The 23,279-nt window shown below is 44.3% G+C and overlaps 1 protein-coding gene across 1 annotated transcript in view; it reads right to left on the bottom strand.

Moving 5' to 3' along the window:
* Positions 1-3,224: 3,224 nt before the first annotated feature.
* The window catches only part of Rhbdd1 (rhomboid domain containing 1), a 106,016-nt gene continuing 85,961 nt past the window's right edge, over positions 3,225-23,279 (bottom strand). Inside the window, exon 7 of the mRNA XM_051190570.1 lies at positions 3,225-4,307. Coding sequence (XP_051046527.1) covers positions 4,213-4,307 — 95 coding nt within the window. The 3' untranslated portion in view covers positions 3,225-4,212. The remainder of the gene's footprint in view (positions 4,308-23,279) is intronic.

Genomic DNA, 23,279 nt, shown 5'->3' with positions numbered 1-23,279 from the left:
AGTCAGGTGGATCCTTGCACTCTCTGGCTAGATAGTCTAGTCCATCAGGGCCTGGTTCAGTGGGAGAACTTCTGTCAAAAAAAGAAAAAAAAAAAAAGTGATGGTATTGGGCCTGGAGAAATGGCTCAGTGGTTAAGGATAGTGGTTGCTCATTTAGAGAACTGGAATTTGGTAATTTGGTTCACAGCACCCTTGTTGGGCAGCTCGAAGTCTCAGGGGACCTAATGCCCTCTTCTGGTTTCTCTGGGCACCTGCACCCCGACCCCCTTTGTTTACCATCTGTCATAATATGGATGAGCTTCTTTCCACTTCAACCCTGAAGGCACAGTGAGGAGAGCCAAGAGAAATGTGACTATATTCTCCCAGTTCCTGTCTTTGGAAGGAGGATGTGCTTTCATGGCACAATCAGCATTGCCAAGTGACATGTAGACACTAAGAGATGCAGACCAAACCAAAACAGCAGGCCTCGATTAGGGGACAGGATGAGAAGGGCCTAGAGGGCTGAGGGAGAGGAGGTGCCATTCCTTATACAACCCTGAAATGATTCCAGTATCAGAAGCATCCACAGCCTGGAAGGTAAGACCAGTGAGCCAGCTGTTAAGAACAAACAGGCTGAGGTCCAAAGGTGCTGGGAGTCCAGTTGTTGAGGTTAATAGCTCTGACCTTTACCGTTTGTCAACAGACAAACAATGAAAGATATTTGAGATGATGAGTGGTATTGCTAAGATGGGGTTTGGAAGCCCAGCTGGCAACAGAATGTAGAGTTGAGTGATGAGGTATTTTAAGTAGTGACCAAAGTGATGAATTGAGAGGCTTCAATGTCCTTCAGAGCTAAACTTCAGAGCTAAATTCTAAAATACTGGAGGAGAAAACAAAAGTCAGGGGTCAGAGAGTGAGAATCGGTTTAGAAAATTGCTTGAGTGATCCAAGGGAATGGATAGGAGAAAGGATATACTTATGAGTAATAGAATGCACTTCTTTCTTAAATGTGGACTCCCAAGAGAGTCTGTGGCGGGGTCACCTCTGGTCATTCCTGTCTCCAACTCCCCTGGCCAAATGCCACCACGTCCAGTCAGTTACTTTACCGTTTGGATCCAGTCTCATCATCAGGGATGCTTTTGGGTAACTCTGCAAATCATAGGCCACACACGCCGAAAGAGATCAAGAGGAAGCAATTTTAACTAGTCCTTCCTCTCCAGAACCAGGAAAAGATTCTGAATTACGAGGTCTGTTAAGCCTCACTGAACACACCAACCTTTGGGAACTGGATACACTGGGTACATAAAAGACAATCGGAAGATTACTAACAAAGGAGCCAAATTTAAAAATTGGCTTTCAGTGCTAATTGCCTCCCTGTTATAGGTAATTAGCTTCTGCTAGTCTTTCTCAGTCCCCGCCCAGTTTGTTGACATATCTCTGAGCCATCCTTATTGTGGGTGGGGCAAAAACAAACAAACAAAAAATGTAACAACAAACAATAAAAAAATTCCAGACAAGAAAACAATAATCACTGGTCATATACAAACCCATTAGTTGAATAACATAACTGTACTTTTATAAGCATCTTTATTCTGAAAGATAACTGTTTTTTTCACTTGCAACTAAAATGACTGTTTCCACATCCGTAATAACATTTGGTGACATTTCACTCCATAAATAAAGAAAAAAAATGCATATTAGAACTACACCATCCAAAAATTGGGATTCCAGTGTCTTCGTGTCCAACGAGTAAAACAAAGCAAGCAGGCACTATCATTGGACTCAAGCTACATAAAAAAAAAAAAAAAAAAATAAGTATTTCCACATACAAGCTGGTGGAGTTCTAATACAACTGAAAACAAACTTTGGTGGTGGGAAAATACATTCAGTTAGCCTTTAAGTGTAAAGTGAGGGGGAAGAAGAAGAAGACACGGGAAGGTAAATAATGGGCCTTGTTGTAGGCTCAACCAGACCCATGCCACACAGAGACATGACTAAGGAGGGAGGGAAGAGTGTTGGGCAAGCCTCTCCATGTGCTGTCAAAAGAAGGCATGTAGGGAGTAAGTTATTCCTCACTGTGGCACAGAAGGCAAATGTACCACTTGAGAGACAGGAATAATCGAGCTTGACCATTCTAATTTATTTATTTTAAAAACGTATTTAAATTTATTTTATGTGCATTGTTGTGAAGGTGTCAGGTACCTGGAGCTGCAATTACAGACAGTTGTGTGCTGCTTTGTGGGTGCTGGGAATTGAACCCAGGTCCTCTGGAAGAGCAGTCAGTGCTCTTATCTGCTGAGCCATCTCTTCAGCCCTGACCATTCTCACTTAAATGTGTTTAAAGGTACCAGGCTCATGGATATAATTCTTAACACCAATTAAAATGAGGTGCTCAGGCCCCACTGCCCTAAAGCTCTCAGACTTCATGGATTTGCTTAGCCCGTTTATATGCAAGTGTCAAAAACATTGCAGGTGGATTCCTATTAACAACCAGATATGGAGATGCAGTCGACATGTACCAGATGTGTCAAATGCATCCAACAGAAAATCGAGACGTTAATAGCCTCAAAATGTCAACCCTGGGCACCAGCTCATTTTAAAGCTGAGCATGTGTTTGTAGTTTTATTTATATGCTGTGAATTTCTTTCCTTCCTTGCTTCACCATCTCCTTCCTCCCTGGATCCTTATCTCTTTTTCCAAGACAGGGTCTCACCGTGTGTGTGTGTGTGTGTGTGTGTGTGTGTGTGTGTGTGTGTGTGTGTCTGTGTGTGTCTGTGTATCTGTGTATTCTGGCTGGCTTAGAACTTCATATGTAAACCAGACTGGCTTTGAACTCGGATATCTTCCCACTCTGACTCCTGAGTCCTGGGATTAAAGGTGTGTGCCACTATGACAGGCCTGTGAATTTTCTTAATGGGCATACAGTACTTAGCTTAAAGTCTGTTTTACTGGTTACATGTTTCTTGATTTATCATAAAAATTAGTCTTCTGAAAGCAACACACATTTTTAAAAATAGAATATAAAACTGTACACAAAGAAAGTCAGGCCCCATGCACTGCCCCTCCAAAGCAAATTGTATCAACAGTTAGTATGCTTTTATAGACATTATGCATTGTGCATAAGAAAGCCTGTCTACAACTTTTATAAGCAGAAACTATACATGAATGGTTAGTTAAATTAGGAGCATCATTGGCTGCTCCTAACTTCCATTGAACTAAATGGTCCACAACAGTGACTCAGCAGCCATATTCTGGCTTTGTCCTTTTATTCTCAGAACACAAGCAACAGAAATGCCTTAAGTGACTTGGATACTCTGTGTATTAAACACTGCAGTTCCCTGGGGCATTTTTTTTTTTTTTTTTGGACACTTGTTTATGACATACAGCAGCCACAGTGGCCAATGAAAAGGCACTTCTATGAAGAAAGAAATACTTCCTGCAAATGGGATCCCCGGTGAGAAATCCACCGTGCATTTCCGCTTTGCTCTGTGTGTGGCACCTGCCGCTGCTCTGCGGAGTAGTTAAACAAGTCTCCTGCTCCTGGAGGGGTTGCTGTGAACCCAAATTGCTAGTGCCACATGGTATCTAATGAGTGAGCAGGTGTTTTCTCTACCTTAGATCTTTTCTAATTCCCCTCTAGTCAGATAGTCTACATGCAGAGCCAAGTGGTGGTTGTGAACACCAGGCAGACACAGCACCCGGAGGGGCCTGCAAGAAAGAGGATGGAGCATCTTGGGAAGGCAGCTACATCATGGAAATATGCCAGGAGGACCAGGGGGGGGGCTTGCACCTCTTGCCAAGCTGAGCACCCAGCTTATCAGGGAAAGAGGAGTGGATCCTCTGGTCTGGTGATAAAATGCTTCCAATTAAGGTCACACAGTCTCCAACCCCACCGTGGATGTGGCACTTCATCAGCTGGGAAGGAGGGGAGTGTGGAAATTGGTCCCAACCAAAGAGGGGACCTTTGGTTTAGAAGAAAGCACAGGGCTGCCAGTCAGGCCACTCGGAAAGCTGTGCACTTCCTGGGACGAGCCTAGTTTCCAGATGTGTCAGCTGGGCAAGCGAATCTGGACATACAAGGGCTATGCAGTGACAGTTCATGGCAGACACGAGTGCTCTGCAATGATAATTGTGTGCTCTGATTTTGTTTAAAACCAATTAGGGACTTGGGGAGTAAAGTGAACGGGCTACAGTCACACTGCTGGACCATGTCTTCCCAGGCATGGTGCCACGTCACTGGCTATCAAATCTGTGAAGGCGCTGTCTCCTCATTTCTTCTTCTGGCGTGAGTCGGAACCCGTAGGGTGTTGGGCCATTTCTGGTATTTCCTGCAGTGAGAAAGCAAAGGGGCAATCACACACTGCCTATCCATCGTTCTGACATTTACAAGGCCCCTTGTGCCCTAGGATTCCGAGAGAAGAAAACCAGATGTTTTGGTGTCAAAAAGACACATGACTAACATGTTTCAACTTTAGCTGTCAATACTAATTTCAACACAGTCAATATTTTATTAGTGTGGTTCAGCCTGTGCTAATTTGGTTCATTCTCAGCTTCTTGATATTCAGTCCACTCTGACTTTTTTCTTCTGCCACGTTCCATATTTTCCATCATTTAAACTTCCATATGTTCAGAGATTGCATTCATTTTTTATGTCCAACTCAACCAACTCATCCCTCATCCACTGCTGACTATGTTGGCTGGCTTCTCCTGCTCGGTCTTAGGACCTCCCCTTTCCTTCCTCTAACCTACCTATCTTACCAGACTGGGTATCAGATGCACAACTGACTTGACCATGAGTCTTACCTCCTTGGAGGAGAAGGGCATTACATACAATAGAGAGTAGGTGCAGAGTTACTGACCCAGGGGCAGTGACATAATGTCTCAAGGGATTCACGTTCTGCCTTTATTTATTTATTTATTTATTTATTTATTTATTTATTTATTTATTTAATGTCCTTCTCAATCAACTTATGCATCCCCACCCAATACACACACTGTGTTAGCTGACAGACAAGAACACAATATTTAAAGGTCATATGACTGAGAGGGAGGTTCTTCTGTCTGCAGACATATGACATACTCCAAATATAGGCTGTGAGAGAATAAGTACTTCAGTCAACACACAGAGGTAGTCTTTGATTTTAAACCTCAGGAAAGCACTTCATGCCCTCTGTTGGATACAGGTAAGTAGGTGACACAGAAATGTCACCTTTTCAGTCCCTGTCCTGCAAACCCTACTAATTGTCTAGCAGTTTTTTTTTTTTTCATCACCCACATCAACCAAAATTCTCACTTCCTCTTTCCACACCTTGCCAGCCCTGAACTCATCCCCTAATAGAAAACTCTTTAGCTTTCTGACTTTCTCTGTTGCTTGTCCTCATCCAATAGCTGCCACATTCTTCCAGATAGAGTTGCCATCTGTGTGTACCTCTGTTCCCTCCTGCTAAGATAGTAGGGAACATCTATGACACACCTCACCCTTCACTGCCTGGATCAGTCCCAAATACATAGCTGTTGTCAAATAAATGACTTCTAGAGGGATCTGTTATGAGCAAACATCACCCACCACAGTTCACTCAGGACTGATGTTTCTGACTCAGGGAGCAAAGACTTGGAACTCATGGCCACATGAGAGGATGAGAAGGACAATTACATCCTCTGAAGAAAAGCAAGTGGGCATGTGATATTTCTTGCTCATTCTCTATGAATAGCTCCTTTCCAAAGACATTTCATTGTGGTTCATATTGACGAGGCAGATAACCGTCATGACTACAGTGAGGATCAGAGAAGACATTGGGTGGTGGTTGGGGGGGGGGGCAGATTTCTGAAATCAGGGGTTGAATGGTCAATTCAAACCATGATAGGAATTTTAGTTGTCAAAGAGGAAGCTCACAAAAAGTATTAAAAAAACCTTTCATATGATTTTGTTTCTGTACTGTTTCTGTATTAAGCAACGGGGACCCTGATACTTACTTCTAACTAGTCCTCTCTTGTTGAGACTCTAGGGCAATGACCCCTGAAGCCTGTGTATCCCTTGACTGGAACAATCAAAGTGAACAGGGAAGGCCTTGTCCCCATATTCATCCCTGATGATGAAACTTTACATTATGGCCTTTTAGTACAGCAAAGTATATGTCACTGTCTTACCCTAGATTAAAGATAGGAGTAAATAATACACTAAAAAACTTTCACCATAAACATTTTATGTATCTTCAAAATTCAAAATCTTATAGGACACAACTTTTGCTGTTTTCATAAAGGAATTTGTCTGTTTTCAAAATGGTGAATTTTTGAAATGGCAAATACATGAATCAAATCAACACAAGTTTATTGCTTAAAACTGTTTCATCGGCTCCAATCCCTACTTTGCTGTTTACGGCCGCTTTTAACAAGAGAATTCTTAATTGTACTTATGAACACAGGCCAATATTTGACAGCTCACTGCAGATAGGCAAGGACTCAATTAGAGCGAGCTGCGGGTAGGAGCAGGCTCAACGTGGCAATGTTGCCGCAGGACACAAACCAATGGGAGTGCAAAGTGTCCTCATGCTCTCAGAGGAAACCAGTGTCCTCTGTTGAGTGTCTGTGACAGATGATCCATGATTGCCTTTGGGAGGACTGACTGTCTCATGATGGAGAGAGGAGCAAAGAGTTAGGGGGCAGATGATGAGGGTTGCTCAGGTCCAGTGTTCTCTCTCTCTCTCTCTCTCTCTCTCTGGGCCCATTTGCAGGGCATTCAAGGAGAACCAAGGCTTAGCCAACAGAAGAAATGCCACATATGCTGAGTAGAGGCCTCATATCCCTACCCACTCAGAGGTATGAAAGTCACTCCATTTATAGAGCCCTCTCAAGGGCTCCTATTTCACTTAACTTTTGTTCCCAATCTAGTCATCTCAGTTCCATAGATGGGCCAAGTAAAGGACACTGAGTGTTAGTAGGATGTCTCAGGTCACCTGGCCAGTGCAGAAAGGAACAATACTTGAGCCAGGGATCTCTGGCCTCTTATAACCTACCCAACTATCATCACTTCTGAATCAGGGGACAAGTTAAACGCCATACCTCCTCATCACATCTGACCTTTCCATTCCCACTCAGTGCTTCTCTCCATGGCTATATGGGACTCGCTGACATTTGAACACAGAAAACTGAGAGAGTGTAGTATAAGACGGCGACTCTTATGAGGCTCAGCTAGTATCAAAGACCCAGGTCTGAGATCTCACCTCCTGCTTCCTTAAATTCCAATGCAAAGCAGAGCGGCCCAGTTCTGTCATAGCACTACAGTGCCCCAGTCTCTGTTAGCCCTCATATTTGGTGTCAAACGCCATTTCTGGTAAGAGCAAGGCTACCTTACTGTCTAAATGGATTATTCCAGGATCCAAATTCGATGCCACTCATAATCCTCCTTAGTTAAGTGTAAACAGATCTCAGATATTCTGAGAGGAATTTGAAGTCAGCTGTCAGTCAGTCACTCACCTACTGCTTGCTTGCTGTGTGTGCACTATGGGTCAGCCCAATGCCAGGAACAAGGCTCCTGTGCACTCTGCCATTTAGTTCCTTCCTTTGCACTGATTTTTAAACACATTTCTGTGATTTCTACCCAGCCACATCATCTATTACTACTCCCTCTCCTGGAACCTTAGTGTCACATGTTTCGAGGAGCCTTATTCTCATGTCTCTGACATATTCTCAAGTTGGTTAGGGATACGGCATAGGGCCTGGATTGGCTTCAGAAGGGTGGAAGATGTCTCTGGTTTCAGAATGGGAACACACTGGTAGAGAATCAAGAGATGGCTTCCTGGGTCTGTGTGGGACTCATGAACACGTCCCAGATAAGATTAAGCAGGCCCTGGGTGGTTTCTGTGTAGGGGGTGGTGCTGAACAAGAGGATTGCTTGCCCTCCACTGCTCTGGAGTGTAACAACAACCTTACAGGATCCCTACTCCTTTATTTATAGTAATGGTTCCCAACTTGTGGGTCGTGAACCCTTTGGGTTCACATGCCAGAGAGCCTACATATCAGATATTTACATTATGATTCATAACAGTAACACCATTACAGCTATGAAATAGCAATGAAATAATTTCATGGTTGGGGCTCACCATAACACGAAGGGCTGTATTAAGGGGTCACAGCATTAGGAAGGTTGAGAACCTGTGATTCATAGCTACATGTCTTTGAGTGAGCGGCTTCCCTCAGATCGGCCTTGGTCTGCTAGCTGATGAGATGAGATGGAGAGCAGCTCCCTGGTGAGACTGTTAAGAGGGATGCAAGGGGCGGTGCACATATATCGCTTAGCAACCTGGAGTCAGCACCGGTTACATCCCCAGTGCTATCAGGAATCATAATGCCTGTGTTTGAACAAACTCCATAGCATATGCAGAAAATGAAGTCCCAAGATCAGTACCTCCTTAAAGAACAACGAGCCGAGTCATGTTTGCAAACGTTTCTAGCAGCGATTCGCACATGTACGGAGCTGCTAGCTACTAAAACTTTGCTAAGAAATGAACAGCAAGTGGTAATTAACAGACTTCACTGGGCAGCACATTTCAGTAACACAGAGGAGCCTTTGGGTTGTTGGGGAAGTGTCCAGTGTGGGTCTTTACTTCCATTTAGTTACATAACCACACATTGAACATTTACAGACCTGGGGGGGGGGGCGGATGGCCCTGCTTTGAAGAGCCTGGCAAAGAATATTAGCATTTGTGAGACTCCACACCCCTGCAAATGGAGGTCACACCCTAATCTTACTTAAAGAAATACTGAGCATGCTTCAGAGGGGCTTGGGCTAGGGGCTTAGCTCGATTGCAGTCCCAGTACTGAGATCATGCAGCTTATTGATTTGTGGGTCTTGATGGAAAATTTTCAGTTTTCTATCCTTATGTATAATACGTTTTGTGGCTAAAGGGAGGGAAGCAATTTTCTCCAGATAATATTGCAGAAGAGTGCTGAGAGTTGATGGCCATTTTCCCTCCTGCTCAGCACTAGTGTAAACGGGGGTGTTTAATTTGCTGGCATTCACAGATCTGCACATGAGCCAATCACAGTGAATCACAGGATGGGATCCCATCTTTCCCTTAAGTTAGAGGGCTGAAGAAGGAGAAGAAAGTAAAAACTTCTAAACACACTGCTAGCATTCTGTGGTACATCTGTCGAGGAACAAGGGCAGCAGCATGGGTCCGCTGTGCTCTTTCAAGAATGTTACTTTATTAGAATTGCAAAGACTCCTGAAAAGACAGTTGCTAAGCCATTTACTTAAAAAGACCAGGACGGGCTGGAAGAAACCCCAGGTCTAAGAGCTTCAAAAGATGAGGTTTGAATGGGGTGAGGGGCTTACGTGAGCTCCTTCAGTCTCAGAGCTCTCAGTTATGATATGATCTCTCTCTCTCTCAAAGTAGCTTGGACTTCACCTCAAACCATGTGACTGTCATAATATGGATATTTTACAGTGGCTTGAGAGACGGGTAACAGATAGTCTTGACTTGAGAGAAAGACACTGGCATTTCCATTCGGCCAACTGACCAAGACAGCCAACCCCCAATTTCACCTGGCATCTGGGTATGAAAAGCTTTGAGATGGAAAGCAACATAGCCCTGACATTACACGGTTCTCTTTCCTCCAGTTGGTTGATGCCGAGGCAACACATAGTGGACACAGGTGACTTGGGATCACCAGGCTAGGGTGCCACTTAGTACATGGAACTGTCAGGCCCACAGTGTTGGCTATGTTGCTTCTCAGAAAGAGCCAGCATATGATCTACCTCTGCTAAATGCCCACCTAGGCCTTCCCATCCTTCTTGTGGGAGATTATTACTTGGTGAACTTTTATGAATGGAACATGTGATGCCAAACACAGAGGCAGAAACAGAGAAGAGCTCTACATCACACAGTACCCTACCCCATCCTTTCTTGCTCGTTGTACCAAGTTTCACATGTTCTAATTTCTTCATCCTCAGGTCTTTACAGCCATGTTCTTTCCTGTGAAGCCTCTGGGTTGCCTGGGAGTCTTAGCCTCCTCCCCTCCCCTCCTTTCCATCTTACCCCACCTCTTCATACACATGTCCATTTTCACCTGCACCAGCCATAAGAGAATTCATAAAGGTCAATCTGAGTGGCTTCACCCTTACATTTGTAGACACAGGCTCCCAAGTGCTGCACTGTGCCCTTTTCGCTGAGTCCCACTGGCTAGGGCACATGAGGATACAGACACAGAGACCTAGATGAACATCTTCAGGCACATGTGTGAGGCCATAATTAATAATGGGAAATTGAAACCTGAAGGTCAAATACAGAAGTCAACTTTGTGCTTTGCGTCTATGGGGAGTGAGTGATCCTTAAGAAAGACATTTAGAAAATGCAAGAAGGATGAAAGCTCTTTAGCATATTTAAATTCCAGTTCTCTCAGAAGCTGTGGGGTTCGGGTGGCTGCAGTCCTGGCCTTTCTGAATGTTCCAGAAAAGTCCACAGCAGACAAAGAGGATCACAGGGGTATGACTGTTCTTCACTACTAGTCAGGGTGCATTTGTTCAAGTTCTACAGGCCTTCAAGAGTTCCATAATGTCTGATCTGCACTCCTCAGGCATCTGACATTTGCCGGGAAAGGATAGGGACTTGGCACTGTCTGTTTAAAGCTGGTTCTCTTGAAGCCAGGTTTGTGATGTGATGGAAAGGGCCAGATACAGAAATTCTAGTGGCTTTAGAGACCAGATGAGAGTCTCATTCTCACCTCTTGCTCCTTGATATTGGGGAAGTATCCGAGTAAGTTCTAGTTTCAGTATCTAACAAGGGAGAGGATGGTTGGGGTGTAATTTAGAGTATAGTAAACTGAGATAAAATAGAAGCATCCATTCCTTGTGAGACATAAAGAGGCTGGGCCCTGCTGCTCCTTCAACTGCTATGTCCTTCATCTTCAAAGAACGGCGGTGGCTTTAGCAGCATTGACCTTAGGCACAGTGGTTACCAAACAACAACAAGCTAGCCAATGGTGGTTGACTCAGAGCCAAGATCCTAGGCTCTAATGCAAGAGTTCAGAACAAGTTAGGTCTGGCATGGGCTGGAGAGCTGTCACTGCAGCGCTGGGCCTCTAGGATGGATGTGTACAATTTACCAGGTGTGGGCTCACTACAATGACTCTACCAGGAGCTCAGGCAAGTCACTTCTCTCCGGACCTCAGACTGGGCATGCGTACCTGGGAGGGCTGGCCCAGACTTGTGACTCTTCTACACTGAGGCGCATGTGCCCATGACTGGTAGTCTTCAGAGATGACAGCACCTGCTCCCTGAAAGTGCAGATTTGCCCTGACCACAGCCTGCAACGGGGTACCCTCTCTGGAGGAGGATGTTGGTTCTGGCTTGTGCTAGCTAGACATGGAACCTCTGTCCTGTGCTCTCTGGCAGTGCCCTCCAACTCATGTGGCATCACTAAGTGCCCTGTCCCTACACTCCCCAACATAAAAATGACTTTTAAGTTTCCTTTTTAATTGGAATATCTGTATACTTATAAAAATGGCAAAGGGAACAGAAAATTCAGTTCTGGTGATGTTGACACCTTTTATTATTAAGAAAAACTTGTCAATACTAAGAAACAACCATCAGCATTATCATCAGGAACACCATTCCAGACTTCATTTGGATTCTCTCAGTTTTCCTCAGTTTTTGTTCCATGGTCCAACCCCAAGACTCTTGGTTTGTGGGTGTTTCTTAGTCATTCCTTTTTTCCTAAGACCTTGACTGCCTGGCCAGATACCCAAAGGAAATCCTCAGTGAGGTTTTCTTGATGGTTGGCCTCTTGATTAGACTGAAGTTCCAACTTTTGACAAAGAAGACAAAAGCCACAGAAATAAAGTGTATTTTTGGCCCCACATGGTACCAATAGGATGGCATACTGGTGCAGCTAACCCTAAGCAATTGGTTAAAGACTTTTGCCAAGATATTTTTTTAACTGTAGATTTTTGTTAAGCTTGCATTTTTATCTATTTTATTTATGCGCGTGTGTGTCTTTCCGTGTGTATGCTCACGTATGTGCAGATACCTGTAGAGGCCAGAAGAGGGTGTTGGATGTGCTGAAGCTGGGGTTTCAAAGGGTCCCGAGGTGCCCAACATGGGTTCTAGAAATTGAATTTTGGTCCTGCACAAGAGCAGCAAACCCCCATACCTGCTGAAACCGTATTCCCAGCCCCAGTATTAAAACTTCTTTTGAGTTCCAAGAGGATAAAGCTTTATGAGTCCCAGGGTAGACTGGGGAGACTGGGCATTTCAAATGAGATTTGTCACCTGGTCACTCATGCTTGGGATGAGCACGGAGTGGTGGAGTGCCTTCCAGCCTTCTGTGGCTCCAGGCTCTGAGGTCCCAGTGCCATGGTCTCACTGCTTTTCGCATGTGACTTTGCTAGGGAACCTGGCTAAGAACTGGGTTTGGATTTCGTGGAGTTTCTGATGAGCCCAGACACTCAGTTTTTACTGTGTTCCTGTGTGATTGTGACTGGGACTTACGGTGACCATTGACACCATCTTTCACTCGGTACTTGCATTGGCCAGCAGGTGGCAGCAGAGGCCGACAACCTGGAGTATGTAGACGCAAAAACTAGGACACATTCCAGTCCGCCAGGCATTCAGCATTGTAAGCAGAATAAGGGTCATTTTGAAACAGATGGGCTCTACAGAGGGTGCAGCACCGAGAATTAGGTGGTTGTTTGCTGTCTGGATGGTCTGCAGGTTATTTGTCAGCGTCTAGCAGCTTCCGTGTCACCTCACAGTTCTTTCCCCAGAAAGACCAACACAGCAGCGAAAGATAAGAGAGGGCAAGAATGTGGGGATTTCTCACCAGTTCCAAAGTCAGAGTTAATTTTTGCTCTTGTGCATCTGCCTCGTGTTGCTTTCTGCTCTAGGCTGTAGCCTCCTTACAACCCTAACTCCAAATCAGAAGGATGAACCCACACAATTTGTGTTGATTTGGTTAAGACTAGATGCAGTAATAACAACACATGGTTTAGTTTAATCATAGTGGTTCTGGTAACTGGTTCACATGTCCTCTCCAACCTGTGTCAGTTACGATCCTCACTGCTGCAACATTTCCAACAGAAACAATTTAAGTGAGGAAGAATTCATTTGACTCGTGGCTTCAGAGTTCAGTGCAGGGCGGCTTGGCACCACATGCCTGGGCAGAACATGGTAGCAACAAGAGTGTGAAGCAGGGGACTTTTACCTTATGGTGGACAGGAAGCAGAGCAGATAAGAGCAGGAAGGGGCCAAGTTATGACATAATTATCAAGAATACACCCTAGTGAACTACTTCCTCCGACCAAGCTGTGCACCTCCTACTCTTTGGTATCCCCTGACACTGCAATCATAGTATAAATTCTGCAATCATATAAATTCACCAAGGGCTTAAACTACTCATTTAGTCAGCATGCACAGAGGCATGTTTTGCTAATCTGAGCATCTCTTTTGTTAACATTAATTAATTTTTATATATGTGCATGTGTGTGATACATATATAATACACACACACACACACACAGGATTGTACTGAATACTGTCTTAAAGACCTTAAATATTTGCACTACCTAGTTTTCAAATACCTCAAGCCTGGTCAGTGTACAACTACATGCCCAGATGCATTGACACCAATGCATAGTTATGGAACTAACCCATGACCTGGGAATTGTCCCAGACAACCGTACTGGACCAGGGAAGCATGGTGAAGGTTCAAAGCCGTCACTAAAGCTAACCCCAACCCCACTCTGGGCATCCATCTTTTGCAGGTAGAACCCTGGCCATGACAGTGGGGTAGTTAATCACAGGGCTAGGCCAAGGGTACCATGGGAGGACAGCCCAGGGTAGATCCATCATAAGAAAGAAAGCAGCTTCCATCCTATGGCCACATCCTTTGCCAGGCCAAAACAACAAAGAAAGCAAGGACAACGGGGAACGGGATGGGGTGGGGTGGGCTGACAACTGGCCAAAGGAGGCACTCTACAGGAAGTACAATGTTCACAGCCTCAGAGTGTAAGACCATACGGATAACCTGGACGGTGAGGATGCCCCAACCCTGTTTCCTTCCCAAGTGGATAAGCTGTGAGATAAGCAGCCTGAGAGGCCTTCTGGAGAAATACACAAACAAGCAGGAGCCTTGGTCCTTAGTCCTTGGCACTCAGAGTTCTGCCCTTCTCATATGGGTCAGAGTCAGCCTGGAATTGTGATGGCTAAAGGCAATTCTATGATGCGATAAAATGTCCTAGAAGGAGCATGTGCCTTGGAGTGCGATGGCATTGAACCTAACTCTGTGTCTACTTTCTGTGTGGTCTTCTAGTCTGATAAACCCACTCCTACCCAGGATCCTGACCTTGTGTACCATTAGACCTGTGCATCTGTGGGTATCTCTATGCATGCATGCCTGTTCACATGCATGTTCTTGAAGGTACTCGTGTCTGTATGCATGTTTTCTATCTGCATTTACATGCACAGGACGAGGTTGCCCTGAGACTAAAGCATAGCACCTTTGACAAACAAATCCTCCCAGGGGTTTCTCAGGGAGATTTATATGCTCTTAAAATAGCCTGCCTCTAATTGCCTCAAACTGGCCAGCGTTAATCTCAAAAATGATTTTGAGGCACGACATTCTATTATTGAGGTTTGACAAGAGTAAAAGTGAGTCACTCCTAAACACCCGTCCACCATTATCTGAAAAGTAAAGCATACTTTATGAACAGAAAGTGACACACCAGAACCACACTTTGTAAACTTAAGAAGCTAGAACCTGACTCATCCTGGACAGCTTAAGGTGTAGATGGGAGGCAGGGGCAAATTGCTCTCTGAGCATTTTTGGAAACATCTAAATATGTGGTTTGGATACTGGAAGGCCTCTCTGCAGTTTCAAGAGGAAAAATAAAAAAGATTTGATAAAGTTTATGAGGAATGATGGTGCATGCTTAACCCCAGCATCCGGGAAACAGAGGCAGGAGGTTAAGGTCAGCCCTGTCTGGAGAGCAATAAGCCCAAGGTCAGCCTGGTCTACATAAGGTCCCATTTAAAACTAAAAATAAAAAGTTGGCTAGAGTGTAAAAAGGACAGTCTGTTAGTAGTATCCAGGTGATCATAAAGGTCACAGAATTTCAGAGCAGGAAAGCTGAATTCCAGAAAGGGGACACGTTTCCACCACAAGCTGAGAGGTGTCCCAGTGCCCCAACCCCCTCGGCAGCCTATGTAGGTTTTGTTCTTCAAGCCATCTCACCCTGTGGAATCTGAAGATCACTGGCCAAACCTGAAGTAGGCACTGGAAGTTGCTCTGTTGCCTCTCAGCTGTGGTGGGGACCACACACTGAGCGTGGTGCTACAGATGAGTTTAAACAGAAGCTTCCCCTTTAGTTTTGCTTTCAGACAAGTTCTTGTGTTGATCCTCATCTTTCTCATTTGTACCATGCAGAAATCTAGAGAATACACAGCTGTATTCTGAAGACCAAGTGAAGTAAAGGAGTCTGGAACACAACCGGAAGGAAATCCATGAGAGTGTGACTGCTCACCAATCACCCCCTTTCCAAGATGCTCTCTTTCCTATGCCTCCACCATTCAGCCAGTCACGTGAGCCAAGGTCTTTCACACCCCTGATGTGTGTCCTCTACCTCAGCAGCACCAAAGCCTGCGATTCTAATACGGGAGCTCATAGCCCTGATGCACAGTCAGATGGAGCTCATAGCCCTGATGCGCAGTCAGATTTCAGCCCAGTGTTCGTCCATCCCACCATGTTGTTTTCAAAATCAGGAGCACAAGGCTCCTTTCCTGGAACTCCCCTAGCTCTGACCAGTGGTGGCTCAGACGAATCTTACTCATATTAAGTACAAAGCTAGGAGGGTGCATGGAGAAAAGAAAGTAAATTGATATAGAGAACATTTGAGTTAACAAAAGAAAACGAGGCCAGCCATGGTGGTGTATACATTTAACCCCAGTACTTGGAAACAGGCAGAGCTCTGTGAGTTCCAGATCAGCCTGGCCTATGGACTGAGTTCTCGCCCAGCCAGAGTGACATGGTCAGACCTTTTCTCAAGAAAGAAAACAGGAACAAAACACGAAGTAAAGGGTCTATTCCTGCAAATGCAACGTTCTCCAAGATTTCCGTTGGATCTGAAGGCAGCAGGCAAGGGCATCTGACTTGGCTGGAGGCCCACACCTGCTTTCAAGATTTAGGGCACAAAAACGAAGGGCAGTAAAGCCCCAGTGAGGAGCTGTGCCAGTATGACTGATGGAAATGGAATGTGAGTCTATGAGTCATTTGTAGCTTTAAATACTATAGAGAAAAGAATTTGTAAAACATGCCCAAACAGCCTGGCTTTGATGTGGTGAACTCTTTTCAAAACACATTGTTCAAATTTATGCTAAAATGCAAAGCCCTCGTGTTTACAATGGTGTTATTGGAGGAACACAGCAAAAGAGTACAACTGGTAACTTTAAAGGCAAGATGTAAAACTTCAGAGCAGCAGGGCGATTCCTGGTGCCAATTACGAGCTGGTAAACCTCAAAGGCTTCATCAGTGAGCAGTGAATGCAATGGTGCATCTTGGCCTGAGAGGGGGTGCTCTTTATATAGTTTGGGGTGCACTGCTTTTATGAGCTTTTCCTTGCTTTTACCTCAGATGACAACCATTGTGTGCCCCCCCCCCCCCGCACCCCTAGTGCTGTGTTTGATCCTGTTAATTATGCTGTAGGGCTAGGGCAGTGTCTCAAGGGTCACCATTGCTCCTGGCGCAGGTTACAAATTACACATAATGTACTGCAATGTAACAGACACTCTCTGTGAGCCAGGCTATCCTTTCCAACACAAAGCACCATCATCCGAGTGACTTTATTATAAAAAACAGAAGGGGATTCTTCAGGATTACAAACATCTGAAGACAACTTTCTCATGAATTCCAGTCAGCTATTTTGGCTACATAGGGGGTGGGTAAAGCTGGAGAACAAAGCAAACACACTTTACATTCTTGTTTGCAGGGGCAGAGGTGGAGGCGATCACGGAAGCAAGATCACACTGAGTGCAAAGCAAAATGAATACAGAGTAAGCCACAGGCAGAGCCCAGACGCCACATATATGAGTCCCGGTGATGGTTACTGACCCCAGAGGCTCATTCTGAACACAAAGCTATAGAGCCATGTAACCACAGAAATCCAGGAGCCAGACTTATCACAACCAGATAGTAGTGCAGGTTCCCATGTCTTGTACCAAGCACCGGGTCTCCCACCATGGCCTTGCTTGAGGTGTCTTAAAAAAAGAGGATGAACCTTCAAGAGGACAAGTGGTGTACACGAAAATAAAGCCTCAGGTTTCATGCATAAAGTACTACAAGGTGGGACAGGATCGTGACAGCAGAATCATGGTTGAGGATTGGCACTGTCTCCATGCTTCTGGGCCCAGCTGGCTTACATGTCAGGTGCCTGCAATGGGCCCGACTTTGCCCTTTGCCTGTGGCGCTGATAGGCACACCTAGGCAGGAGTGGGTACTTCTGACCCCTCTCCTCCCTTCCAAATGAGATAATAACCCAATACGTGAATTCAATTGCTTGTTTTGTTTTCCTTCCTCTTGGACAAAGCACATCAGTGTCTAACACAACCCAGATGGACCCAGAGGGAAAGGCAGAGGGGAGTATGAGGTGGTCAAGGATCATAAACCTTGACAGTGTGTCACAAACTGTCACAGTGCTGCACACTGCACGTCAAAGCAACTGAAGCCAGCCTCGTGTTGGATCCACAAAGTTGCTGAGTAGGCATCCTCATTTTTCTCTGCCTGGAGTACCATAGGGGTGGGGGTGGGCACCTCTAAGTTTAAGTACGACCAGGGGATACAGGGTATCTGAGAGATGATGGGTAATAGCTCTAACCATTCTCAGAGACGAGAACACCATTCAAAGCTATGTGACCCATTCACTAAGATCAGTATTAAGATGCATGTACAATTTGGAGCTCGGTGAACTGCTAGGCACATCTTTGTCTTACAGATGCTAAAATGGAGTCAGAGGTTAAGAATTAACATGGGTTGCTCTGTCGGTGTTTGAAGTGGAACCAGCTCCCTTAGCCCCATGGTCTACAGTAATGTGTCTTCATCCACCACCTTTAACAGCATGTGCTCAACAGGCATTGAAGACAAGGGGGTCACTACGATGGACAGTGCAGTCTTGCTCATGTGGCCCATAGCCTGTTAGAACAGTGACTTCCCTCTGAGGTCAGGTTAAAAATAACATAAGTATAGCTGGCAGGCAGTTAACTTTCGATCAATCAACTGATTTTTTTTTTTTTTTTGCTGATTCACATGAGCAAACGGCTTAGGTTATCCCACACCAAATTTTACTCTTTCATTTGACAGCAAAGTATGCTTAAATCCATACACTCAGAGAAAAACATCCAACTACACAAGTCAGGGCTCCAGACCCCTCTGTCTCCTCAAATAGACAGGCCCTTCTACTACAGGTGAGACAGAGAAGCTGAATGGAAACTCCTAGGGGTAGACAGCTGGTTGGATAAATAGGCAAAGCCACAGACTTAAGATGGAATATGCTTACTCATTGGTCTATAGTTATTCACTCTGGCTCTGAGAAATATTGCAAGAAAGTATGGTCAGCCAAGTCTGTCAGTGATGGAGGCAAGTCAAGGCTCTTCCCATAGGGCTGTTACTCATTTAGATGGTAACTATGAATGACAGCCAATGAAAGAATGAAAATCTCTGCAAGAAAACAACTCAGACATACAAAGTCCCTGCTGATGGGAGTTGGGTAGGGAGAGAGTGAATGTGAGCAGTTATGTCCTAGAACCATTTGATGAAACAGTCCTATATGGGTAGAGCATCAATAAACAAGCATCAATCTTCAAATGCGGACAGTTTTGAGTTAATGCTGAAGTAAAGGATAAGACAGACTACAAAGCAAACTTAGAAAAATGTCACCTTTCCAATGTGTTCTGTTAGTGGATCCAGGCCTCTCCCCTGCCACTCACCCACAATGGCCACCAGCATCTCTAGTACAAGAATCATCTCAATGATTCTCTAGAATAATTGCTGCCTCTGACTGATTCTAGGAAGATCTCCATCTCTCCCGGGGGAAGACACACTTTGGGATACACTAATCAAATGGTCCAGATACGTATATAAAAAGGTCATCTGGGGCCTGTTTTATGAACACACACTTTCAGGTGCCATGTAATGTTTCAGCAGTCCCATAAGATTACATTATCTAGCAATAAGAGTTGAACCCAGTAAGAGCAGACAGACCATGGGGCTCCGAGGGACAGTTTGCCTTACTTGTGGGTGTTACTGCTGCGGGTCTTCAATAAAGATGTGTGGAATGGCTGAATCCCAAAGAATTTTCATGAAGGTAGGGAAAGTCCCCTTATTTCCAACACCTGCCTTGATCCAAAAACTCAGGACCATGAAGCAGCCTGCAGGCTTTGAGTTTCGCCATCCACAGAGGCTCAGAATAGCAACCAGTGTCCTTTCCAAACATAGACCTCCTTCTAGGGGTGAAATGATGTTGAGGATGGAAAGGATGGGTCTTCCACTTCGGGTATCCATGCTTCTCTTCCTTCCTCACAATTCACCTCTTTGTTTTCTTCTTTCATAAGCAATGGGCATTTCCTTTGTCTTTCCACCATAGTCCCATCCTATAACTCTGAAGAAAGGCCAGAGAGATTTTCCTTTGGAGTTTTCAAAAGTAAGTCACATTCCATGAAAAACTTAGAATTGTAAATCAAACAGAGAAATGGGCAAAAAAGTGTCTCCTTGCTTCTGCCAAGGAAGTTATTTGAATATTCAAATATTACCAAGTCACATTTATTTCCATGAGTGTAAGGAAAATAAGAGTGAGCTATAGCAACAAGGCAGGGAGAAAGAGTTGGCTGTGACTGGAAAGTAGCTTTTGCATCATATAAACAAGAGCTCCCCCAAATCCTGCAGTCTGATCTCTCGATGGTTTGAGAGAGAACAATGAGAGAAACACGGAAATACAATGGTTGTTCAGACAGGGTCTCTGTGTCTGAAACTTGTGATCTTCCTGCCTCAGCGTCCTGAGTGATGGGATTGCAGGTGTGGACCAGGCAACTCCCCATTACATTTTGAACTGGCAGTTTGTGGAATGTCCTATTGGCTCCTCAATGACTGTAAAATAAAAGGGAAGCTAGATGCTCTGAAGGCTAGACATACATCAGTGCTAGACATCATGTTCCAGCTTTTCTCTTGTTTGTTGATTCTTGTATTCCTTACTTTAAGTACTTGATCCTCCAACAATAGTTATTAAGCACTTGCCTAGGTTCTGTCACAGGGTGAGGGAAATGGGAAGGAACAAAAGAGCAAGAGGTGGCTTTAGCCACTACAGGGACAGTGTTGGGGAACTATGGGTTTTTGAAAAGCCTGTAAAAATGCTCTAGGCCTATAATAATTAGTTGGCTCCAAATAAAGAAACTATGAAAAAAATGTGTTTAATTAAATGCATATGAAAAGCATCATTTCAACAATTTACAACTCAATTATACATATGGTTACATATATTTGTATTCTATAATTTGTTTTTAAAGACTAAGGATGGATCAGAGAGAACACATATAAAAGGCTTAATGATACAACTCAAAAGTTGGAAAAACAAAGACAAACCAAATCCAAACCCAGTTGACAGCAAGAAATAATAAAAATTAAGGCAAAAATCAGTGAACTGGAAACATAGAACACAACACAAAGAATCAATGAATCTAAAAGCTGATTTTTGAGAAGATAAACAACATGTTCTTGGCTTGGTGCAGATAACCAAAACAAAGAAAAAGAGGACCCAAATGAACAAGATCATAAACAATCCAAAAAAAACTCACAACACCGAAGAAATTCAGAATAGTTTAAAGGAGCGGCTACATCAATAACCTGTATTCCATTATCCTGGAAAATACAATGAATTTCTAGACACACAAGTCAATAAATGTAACAAAAACAACAACAACAACAAAAAAGACTAAGGAAGGGATTGCTATGTTTTAGTATAGTAGAAATGACATGGAGTGGGCCTCCCAAAGTCCACAAAGACCTTCAAAGGTTGCATGTGTTGGGCAGTGCTTCTATAACGCTCATGGAGATTACAGTCTACTGGAGACTGGTGCTTGCCAACAGCCATGACTGCCTCACAACATTTCCAAGAAAGTATGTCTCAATTTCCTCATAAAACAACCCTAAACAAAGCCACAACTATGTAGCACTCAGGAAAGGTTTAAGGACAAACACCTAAAAGTAGATGAGAAAATACTCCAGAGGCCAGCAGAGCCCGAGGAGAAAGTGTCAGTCCTGCAGGTAGCAAATGCCTCTCACAGAGGTACCTGCATGCCCTGCACAGGCAGTCAGGGTTGATGCAGATCTCAGTCCTGCCCCAAACATGGCTGCTTTATTGCCCTATGTAGTCAGCAGTGTTCTTGATGTACAAGGCCTCACCTAGATGCACAGGCAAAGCCCATATCATGGGGATCCAAAGACTTTCTTTTTAAAACTTCTTTTGGTTAAAAGAAGAAACCACTTTTCAATTAGCTTCAGCCAAGTAGATCGCACTTTCTATTTGCTCTGGGAGTAAGAAGCCAGAGATTGCTCCTAATTCAATTCTATTTCTCTCTTTTGTAGACATTCTATCAAACCCTTTAATCCTCCTGGCTGGCAATGGCACTAGGTGAAAGAGGAAAATGAACTCAATTCTCAAAAGAAAGGATCACATGACAAGGCATAGAAATAGGCCTTAGGAGGTAATTTGATTTCATTCTTGCTCTTTTCTCCCTTTCCCCGAGTCCTTTCCGTGGTGCCCATGTGGGGAGCAGGGTGGGAGACAGCTGGGAAGGTGATGTGGCTGGGTGAGAAGTAGCCTGGGCCATAGCATACAAAGTTGATCAGGGTTAACAGTCCTGCAAACACCAGCTGCTTCAGAGTGCCGAGCCGTGTCAGTACACTAGGCTTGCGGGCCCAAGCTTTCTCTTGTGCCTTCACTGTGAGATGTGTGGAGATGATGCACAGTGTGACACATAAGAAAACAAACTAAGAAAAAAAGTTAGCTTTGCGAAGGATGAAAATCTACTAAAAATACATTTCAGAGACTTCAAACATGAAACCACATTTATAAAATAACTGCTTAAGAACTTGGCCAAAAGTGATTCAGGAACACATGGATTAAATTGCCTTCAAAATACATACAGCTTTGCAAACTAGGGGAGAGACTCGCTTGGCAGAGTCAGCTCGGCTGGTAGGGCACAGCCCGGGGAGAAAGACATCGGCCTGTTCTCAGCCTACCAAGTCTTTACAGGTGCTTTGTTTGGTGACTGCTGGTCACAGCAGGCATTACCTAAACTTGGAGCACTCCTTATATTTAGGCAAAGGGTTCAAAACTTTATAATATTAAGAATATAGCTTGCTTACTTCTGTATTAAAAGGGAAATGTGCCTTGGCTTAGGCCCAAAGCAAATGGCTATGCAATGATTGGATATAGACTGATTCATAGGTTTCTCATTCACTTTTAGTCATTAGAAACTACTATCAATCAAGAGCATGCTAGCTCATGTTTCCTTCCTTGACTGAAGACTTTAGACAAAGCTCTGTTTTCCCACCAGCCTTTTCTCCATCATCTGAACTCCAGCTCACACCAATACAGCATCACCAATGTCATTGCCCATAAAACATCATCTTACTGTTTCTTGGTGAGAAGGTGTAATAACTGCTGAACCAGTTTCTTTAGATGACAAAACGGAGAACTGAAGGTCAGAGAAAGGCTACATAGCAAAACCAGCCGGTCCAGACACCTGCTGTCCTTTCCTGCCCAGGCATTTCTCATTGTTTGCTTTGGTTAGTTTTTAGGCATCAAGCTGTCTAGAATGTCTCCTTTCCGCTGATAACTCTGCCATTCTTCAAGGACCAGAACAAACCACAATCAGGGTGCTTCTGTGCAGGTATCTGATGGAGTGTTTGAAGTCCACAACTAGTTGACCTTAAAGAGATTATCCTAGGCCATCTAGATGGGCCTGAGTCAATGGGATCAGTCAATAATAGGCCCAAGAGCAGCAGCAGAAGAAATTATATCACAGCCTCAATCTTCAGCCATGCCTAAGAACTCCGGCCTTCCCTTCAGGGTGGTCTACCCTATGGAATTTGGACTTGCCTGCTCAGCTCCCACAAATGCACGGACTCCAGTTCCGTGCAGTAACTCTCCATACCATCTCCCACCAGCTCTGTTTCCTGGTTGATCTTTGACTGACACACTAGATACTGTTCCCCTCTGGTTCCTATTGTTTATTTCATTCTTATAATGTTCCTAGCTTA

Source organism: Phodopus roborovskii, unplaced genomic scaffold, assembly GCF_943737965.1.
Source record: "Phodopus roborovskii unplaced genomic scaffold, PHOROB, whole genome shotgun sequence".
Lineage (NCBI taxonomy): Eukaryota > Metazoa > Chordata > Mammalia > Rodentia > Cricetidae > Phodopus > Phodopus roborovskii.
The sequence above is the reverse complement of the archived record's forward strand: the minus strand, read 5'-3'. Positions and strand labels throughout refer to the sequence as shown.